At 40.3% G+C, this 8556-nt stretch overlaps 1 protein-coding gene across 1 annotated transcript in view; it reads right to left on the minus strand.

The window, feature by feature from the left end:
• Positions 1–8556, minus strand: part of asap2b (ArfGAP with SH3 domain, ankyrin repeat and PH domain 2b) — a 31909-nt gene that overhangs the window by 13725 nt on the left and 9628 nt on the right. Inside the window, exons 3-11 of the mRNA XM_008397115.2 lie at positions 6780–6925; positions 6630–6704; positions 4434–4483; positions 4224–4353; positions 2894–2979; positions 2443–2518; positions 2281–2367; positions 1393–1496; positions 893–962 (exon numbers count right to left, since the gene is read on the minus strand). Of these exons, the coding sequence (XP_008395337.1) occupies positions 893–962; positions 1393–1496; positions 2281–2367; positions 2443–2518; positions 2894–2979; positions 4224–4353; positions 4434–4483; positions 6630–6704; positions 6780–6925 (824 nt within the window). The remainder of the gene's footprint in view (positions 1–892; positions 963–1392; positions 1497–2280; positions 2368–2442; positions 2519–2893; positions 2980–4223; positions 4354–4433; positions 4484–6629; positions 6705–6779; positions 6926–8556) is intronic.

The following is an 8556-nucleotide window of genomic DNA, read 5'->3' on the forward strand; positions in this document are numbered from 1 at the left end:
TTGAACGCAGCACGTCTTTCAACGTTTCTTCAACAGTCCAACAACTTCGTGAGGTGAAAAAATAAAGGTTTGATGCACATGAAACCATAAATGTGTAATAGAAAATATTCCTTCCAGGTAGGGCTGGACGACATGCATGAAAGAATTAAAACGACAGAAATGCTTCATACACATCAATAATTGTTGATGTTGATGATTATTGATTAGTTTTCTTGTTTTAAATGTCTGAAATTTTGGGTGTTTAATCCACAGTTTTCTCTTCAGACCGTTTGTTAATTTTTAGGCAGTTCTGAGGGTCGGAGGGGAAACGTAAAACTGCTGCTGCGCCAGTTACTCAGCGGGTTGTTGCTAAGCAACCGAAGTGTGAGTGAGTTAGTCGTTTCCACCAGTCTTCCTCATCAGAGGCTGAGCAGCTAACGCTCCTCTGCCTACGACTCCCAGAATGCCGTGCGGTTCTGGAATGGAGGTCAGTGAATATTCTGATGTTTTATCTATTGATATCGATCATGTATCTGTTGTGATATTATTGATTTATTGTCCAGTAAACTGCGGCGCAGCGACCCAAACTCGGTCCTCCCTCCCCAAACGCCTCTAACCAGTGTTGGATTTAAGTCCAAACTTTTCCCACCCTCTTCTCTTTTATCCATTTCTTTATGCTTTTTCTTCTGCTCCTTTTTCTCCTCCTTTTCCGATAGCTCTGTCCTGATTGGCCCCTTGACTCCTCAGGTAAAAACTTCAAAATAAAAGGAGGAAGACGAAAAAGGAATAATAAATATAAACCCAAATAAAAGATCTTGATACTGAAAATCCAGGGGGAGCCTTCTGATTGGACATGCAGGCAGGAGGGCGGGAGCTTTTCATGCAGGACAACCAATGAGAAGAGAGCTCTTACCGTGCCGTGGGAGATCGTCAGGAGGCCTTTGTTGACGGAGCATTTTCTCTTCTGCCACACCTTTCTCAACCTGAGGAGGCAAAAACAACCTTCAGTTTCAGATGTTGGTTAGATGCTAAATACAGATAAAAAGCTGAAATCAGATTTTGGGCGGAGAACAGTCCTGCAATGAAAGGAAGTCAGTTCTCCAAAAGCAACATAAGACGGGCTCCAGGGACAGAAAGCTTCAGGGACAGTGTTTGATTGAGACATTTAAAAGAAAAACAGGGAGCTCCCTTTTACTGTTTTCAATTGCAAAAACATTTAAATACTTTTTTATACTATATAGAAAATTCTAAAAAAAAAAACAACAACATTAATATTCTGGTTTAAGGTGACAAAATGTGGAATCACTTCTACAAAAAACAAAAATAAAAATGTAAAAGATGCGGCCCGGTTCTGCTAAGCAGCTCCAGCCTCCATCTTTTCCTGTGGGATTCTGGGACTTGGAGTTCACTCACCCCTCGCTCTTCTTGTAAAGGAATCCAGAGTATTCGGTGCCGTGAGCTTTGTTTCCTTGAAGCTGATGGAGGTTGTAACCTATGCTCTGCTTCGCCTGAAGTTCCTGAGGTTCAAACAAGCTTCATCAATGACCACGTAAAATATAAACAGTCTGTGAAAATTTATTCTGCTTTTGCTTTTTTGTCTCACTGAAATCATTCAGATCACCAGAAAAAGTTACATAAAAGTCAAAGATGAATTGAGCAAACACAAATTTTTGGGTAAATTCAACCAAAACGAATGCGTTAGCCTAGCATTAGCCTAACATTAGCCTAGCGTTAGCCTAGCATAATAAATAGCTCATGGTTTTTCCACCAGAGACTAGAAAAATCCACTCCATTTGTGTTTACATGTCGCGGTGAAGGACGTTGCGCTCAGCGTCTTCTTCAGAGGTTTCTGTGTCATTCTGGGTGCAGCGCCCCCACAGGTGAGGAGGGGAACAGCTTTTTAATTTCTCTGGACCATTTGAATCAGTGAGAAAGAACCACAGCAGCTGGAAATATAACAAAAGATGCAATTTTGATCCCCAATCGAACTGAATCTGCTGAACTATCAGGCGTAAAAATAATCTCGATTGTTCTTGAACTGTTTTAGATCAGGTCCTGGTGCGTTGCTTTTAGAGATCTTTCAGCCTACTTCGTGCTGCCAGACAGCATCTGTTTAAGTTTTTTCTTGCTTCTACGGGTCAAACAGTAACCAGACTTTTTCCACTTCATCAGTGAAGTTGTGTGTAGGGTTTCTTTTTGATCCTTAATTATCTCAATCATTAACGTGAGACAAAAAAAAGCAAAACCAGAAAAAATGCGAAACAGAGAAAATCTGAATAATGCGACAAAAACTGTTTCCACCTCCTTTTGCTCCATTTGCAGCGACGCCTTCAGGACGTCTCGGAGCTGACTCAGCTGCTTCCTCTCTCCATCCTGAGTCTGCTTGATCTGAAATAAACAGCAGAAAACGTTCAACTAAATCACATTCTGTGTAAAACAAAAAGCTTCAACACTCATCCTCACCGCGGTCAGGTCTGTGCCCATCTTCTCCACGGCTGGTTTCAGATTCTCCACAGTTTTAAGTCCGTCCTGAAAAAAACTGCATCAAGAGCAAAATGTGCTTATCCAGGTTATTAAAACTAACAAAAACTGAAACGGAGAAAACATTTTTGTTAACTGAAATAATAAAAACGGTAACTAAGGGGTTGTCGGAAAATTAAAGCACTCCATTTTCCTTCTGGCGACACTTACGCTTGTCCACAAAATGGCGACAGCAAAAGTTGGGAGAAAACAGCAGAGTCAGCAGGTTGTTCAACAATAACTGGATGCAATTTTTTATTTTTCTGCTGACCAATTTATCTAAATATAATTACAAAACAAAACCTCTGAATTAACTACCACTATAATAATAACTAAAGCTAAACAATATTATACTAATATACTAAATAATTTGTCATTTTTCAGGCTTTCTTACTTGCACTGAGCGTGGAAGTACTTGATGAGGTTCTGGAGGAAGTCGACGCCTTTCTTCTGCTTGATCTCGTTCACCTTCAGCAGGTACTGCAGCGACAGGAGCAGAGATGAGGAAACTTAATAAACCACGCCGCTGCAGATTACTGATATTCTGGATTAAAGTACTTTAAAAAACCCGACTTCCTCCTTTCAGCGAACCGAGTTCAGATGTGATAAGAGCTGACCTCTGAAGTGGTTACACAAACTGTGACAGAATGACTCAGTTCAGAAAAACACTCCACCTGGTTCTGCTCTGTGGAAAACGCCTAACTGGGTCTAAATACTCTGATTAGATCAATTTAATATCCACAAAAAGCCCTAAGTGAACAAAAAGCACCTTTAAAATAATATTTATCCATAAAATAGAAGATATTTCTCAGTTAGCTCCTTTTATTGTTTCATAAATGACCTATAGGGGGCACTGCTGAGTACAAACCGGACAAATAACGTTGAAAATGTTTTTTATTTTAGTTTGAAGAAGAGAAATCCTTCTCCTTCAGCTTAGCTTGAGCCGCTTCACCAACGAGGATGGTTTATTTTTCCTGTTTAAAGACCAGAGAGACGTTTTTCCTCGTTTCAGAGGTCAGTGACCTAAAAACTGAGGCAAATGCAGAAGGATGACGTGTAGCGTAGCAAATCTGGTGAGCGGTGACCAAAGGTACCATACGTAAAGGGCAGCCAGTCTCTGGAACTAGAAAGTCCAGACGGGACCTGACCACCGGCTGAATTTTGGGTCTCAGATAAACGTTCTTCAATAATCTCCTTTCTGGGAATAAAATGCTGCTTTTCGTCAGACTAACTGTCATCTTCAGTGTTTTTTTAATAGATTTAACTGCAGAAATGGTGTCATAATTAACACTTCATGACTGGGTTCAACTTCTTTCTTTCTAAAAGTTCATCAAGGCTGGGATCCCTCAGGGTAGCGTATTCGGTCCCCTTACATTATTTTGTTCCTACTTTACCATTCCAGTAGATAAAACGAGCAAATTAAGGGTCTACATTTTCAGTTTTCTGTTGGGCAGAATGTTGTTCCATACTTCTTTTACAAACAAAGCAGTCAAATTAAAAAAAAACACAGCAAGTCATTCGGAAAGTGTGGAAACCTATTAGTAAAGATAATTTTACCGTAACAAAGTCTGACTTCTTTAAAGAATAAACAAGAAATTAGGGATGATTTGGACCAGTGAGTAGTTCCGTACGTCCAGCTGGTTCATCATAAGAACCACCCAGCAGTTGAGCGCTCATCAGAGGAGGATCAGGGCTTTATGTGAAGTTTCAGCGAAGACTCTGACCTCACACATCTGAAGCTGGAAAGTCCGTCTTTCTTTCTCCATATCCTCCGCGATTTCTCCGCCGCTGAACTCGGTTCGGATCATGCCATGCTGCTTGGCGTGTTCTCGCTTCTCCTTCTCAATCTTTGCTCTGCAACAGGTAAGATGTTATAAAGAATAGCTAAATACAACAAATTCTGGACGATTTGACTGAAATATTTATATTCTTACAGTTTTGTTTCGTAATCCTTCCAGGATTTGTCAAACGACTTCTTCAGGTCCTGAAAGAACGAAGCGGAGACGTCATAAACTCTCAGCAGGATGAACTTTGACCACCGAGTCACTGGAAACATTTCCTTATCATAACATAAGTTCATGTTTAGTAAAGAAAGACTCATCCACAGTCTACACAGTGCTAGAGAAATGTTAGATTAATTAGATCAGAGGCACAACACATGCTGCCTTTTAAGAAATTTTACTGCGAAGTACAATTTCTCTGATTAAACTATGAGTAAAAACACAGAATGAGGGGAATTTAGTGCCATAAATCACGTTTTTATGTAAAAGTACAATCCACAGAAAACAAGTCGAGACCAAATGTGGGGAAAAAAATAATTTAACTGATTAAAAACACAGTTATAATTTAAGATTGGACTGGATTTAGAGAATTTAAAATCCAAAGATCGAGAACGTGTCATTTTAGACACGGTAAAACAAATGTGCAAAAACAATGTGAGGAAATAACACCTGAAACTCTTAGTTTCTTGCCAGTAATCAGGGATTAGGAATCTGGCAAACACATGAATGATGCAAACTCCAAAACACACAAACGCAAAAAAACAACCTGCAAACACAAAAATTACAAAAAGAAAGAAAAAAACCTGGAAGCTTAAAACCGGTGCAAACTTGCACCACAAAGCAGAAGTCCTCCAGACCACTAGGGGGAGTCTGGAGTAGGTAAAATTACCTACGTAAACATGCTGCTGTTCTGTAATGCTGTAAAATAAGACCAAGCAAAACACGTCTTTCTTTCTCCTGATCAACTCGTCTTTACTGATGATCTGGTTGACTAGGTGATCGACTCCCCCTACTGGTTGGGAGTGAGTTTGCAGCGTTTTTTATTTGCCGTTTGTTCGATCTGCTCCATTTGATTTCCTGTCATTTGTTTTCTGCGTCTGTGTGTTTTGGAGTTTGCATCACTCATGTGTTAGCAGCGTTTGCACCTTTCCGCCATCGTAGAAAAGTCTCCCTGAAATAACCTCACGTAGATTGTTTGACACAAGAACTTTGAGTAACGTGTAACCCGTAATTAGTCAATCAGTCAGACTTTTATTTTTACGGCCCCACTTCCTGTTTTGCCCCCAAACTCTTCAACTTATTTAAAGCCCCGCCTCCAGCGCAGTTTAAAACACCACCTGTTCCACTGTGATTGTGACTGACTGGCTGTTGGCGTCTTGCTGATCATCTCTCCTTGGAAAATTCACCCAAATCTCTGAAACTGATTTGAACTATTGGTGAGTTTGCTTGTTTGATAGCAGTTTTGTTCAGCATGAAAGTTTTGCTCGATTGCTCATTGGAGCATTGTTTTATTAGAACTGTGGCAGTTGTTACCTGGGCTGTCACCGGGATTCACAGCTGATCGCAGTCTAGCATTCTCTGCTCAAAGGTAATTGTTAGTTTTGTGCAAGATTTCTTTTCCAATTTCATTACTTTTGTAATGAAATTGATTGAAAATAGGATGTAGCTACATTTAAATTGATATTGCGCAGTACATTTATTTTCTTTTTCCTCACACTGCTTGAGTATTTTGAGTTAATTTATTTTCTCTTGATTGATATTTTGAAAGTGAACTTTKATTTCAACTTTAACCTTAAATGGATTAGTTTGAAATATGATTATTCTTTTTGTTTATTTAAATTATGGTTAAGTTAACCTGACTGAAATGTTTAGTTTAATTATTGAATTTGATATTTATTGTATTTGTGTGTTTGCACATACTTATTGTTGATAAACCGCCTAATGGGTTTTTTTTGGCCTTTTAGGTCGGGTTTTTTTTTGATGGATCAGATTCTCAGATCCTCTTCTGAGCAAAGGATGGCGAGCTAAGGACAAGAACTTTGGTCTTTTGAATTTATTTATTTTGAATTAATTTGACCCTCATTGTGTATTTGTAATTGTTTTTTCACCCAATCACCGATACAAAAACACCAAAACTAAAACAGTGATTGTGTCTTCATTCACACCTCAGGCTCCTTCAAGAACCATCTTCTGATGCTGCTTTTGTAGCCGCAGTTAGCTGCGTAGCCCATAACTGTTACAAACGGAATTAAAATAAGAAACTCTGCCGCGTGTCTATTTGTGGAAACATGAAGCCGTTCAGATTTAGTGAGCTGGTGTGAAAGTGTCGAGCTAGAAACTGAAACAAACCCCTTTCACTCCTTTCAGGTCTCCTTTCAGCAGACTGTCCAGAGGAAATGTGATGATGTTGTTCATGTTCTGCAGCTGCACGAACAGAAAGACGTTAAAAACCTTTTCAAGTTCTAAAATTCATCTCCTGGAGAAAACAAGGATCCTCACCAGGTTCTTCAGCAGAGCCGCCAACTCTTTGGTGAACACGGCGAACTTCAGGAAGGCGGCACTGAGTTCGCCTTCCACGTCGTTCATGTAGTTTCCTGCGAACCTCTCCAGGGATTGGACGTATTGCTCCTCGTTCTCCACATGACCTGCGACAGGAACGTCAGGAATACCAGATTACAGTGGCAAAATAAAGACAAGTTATAATCCAGACTGCAAATGATTAATGTTCCAGTTCATATTAAGCTCAAAAGCAGCTCTGAGCAGCTGGTTTTCAGTCCGGATTTAAAGGCACTCAGTGTTTCGGCTGTTTTTCAGTTTTCTGGAAGTTTGCTCCAGATTTGTGGTGCGTAGAAGCTGAAAGCTGCTTCTCCTTGTTTGGTTCTGAGGATGCAGAGCAGAACCAGAACCAGAAGACCTGAGGGGTCTGGAAGGTTGATACAACAACAGCAGATCTTCAATGTGACGCTAAACCGTTCAGTGATTTATAAACTAACTGAAACATTTTAAAGTTTATTCTCTGACAGTAAAGAATGTGACTAAAGATAAAAGCGTTGACGAGTTTCTCTAGATCTTGCTGGGATGTTAGTCTTCAGGTGATGAAAGGCCGACTTTGTATTTGTCTTTATGTGTTTCTGAATGTCCAGGTTCATCACTACACCCAGGCGCAGTAGCGCCTCCCTAACTCCACCTTTTAGACAAACATACCAACAAACATTTTACTTTTCAGAAACACAAGCAAAGGACACAACATTCGTATTTCACCGTCTAACCCGTCCAATCTGACGTCAGGCCAGCCCTGATCAATAACATCAATAATACGATAATACGCCGTATCGCTTCTGGAGAACAAAACTTTAAAAGGTCAAAAAAAAGAAATCAACAAAATATGTTAAGTTTTCTAACAAACTCAGAAATCAACAAAACACGAAATATTTTTATGACCTCAGATTCATCCAGCTGATCATTTTGAGCTAAAACAAAGAAATAAAAAGTTTGATCTCAGCAATAAAAACAGCCTCAGTTTAATCTATTAAACGTTAGTTTAGAAATGCAGAAAGGCGAGTTATGAAAACAGCAATGCTTTGTGTTGCACCAGACGTCCTTGTCTGGAATAACTGCGTCCGCATTAGAAATAAAAGTTCATTATTTTGGTGCTTCAACAAACAAATCTGTACCGTTCTTGACTTAAAATTTGGACTAAATCAGTGTTATGGCCGTAAACGGCCCCCGAGCCACGGTTTGACCCTCCCAAACGGAGCCAAACATCAGAGAAACCTAAAAATAAACTTTCTGTCTTCAGACATTAGAACAGATCATGAAGCTGCTGCCGGTTCTCCGACAGAAACATGTTGAGGCAGCGAGTTTGGTGCTGCGCTGGACTCCCCGCTGTGTGTGTGTGTGTGTGTGTGTGTGTGTGTGTGTGTGTGTGGGAGCTGGGATTCCTTCCTCCCTGCGTCGGTTTGCCAGTGGGTCGGCGTGCTGCAACAGGAAGCAGTATGAGAGGAATGCTGGGAGCTCAGACCCCACCTGCCTGGAGTCAGACCCACCCGCCCAGCACACGGCTGCAGACGAACCAAACGCACCCCACGCTCAAACCGCCGCCAGAAAACTAAGACTTTCAACTGACACAAAGAAGAAACGCCAGAGGGGAAATGAATAAATAATCCATTATAGTGATAATAAACTAGAAAATTCCTGCAGAAATTTTAAAGGGGCATGCCAAAGTGTGACCGTAGGTTTTGACGCAGCGCTATGATGTTAAAAATTAGTATTAATG

Source organism: Poecilia reticulata, linkage group LG21, assembly GCF_000633615.1.
Source record: "Poecilia reticulata strain Guanapo linkage group LG21, Guppy_female_1.0+MT, whole genome shotgun sequence".
Lineage (NCBI taxonomy): Eukaryota > Metazoa > Chordata > Actinopteri > Cyprinodontiformes > Poeciliidae > Poecilia > Poecilia reticulata.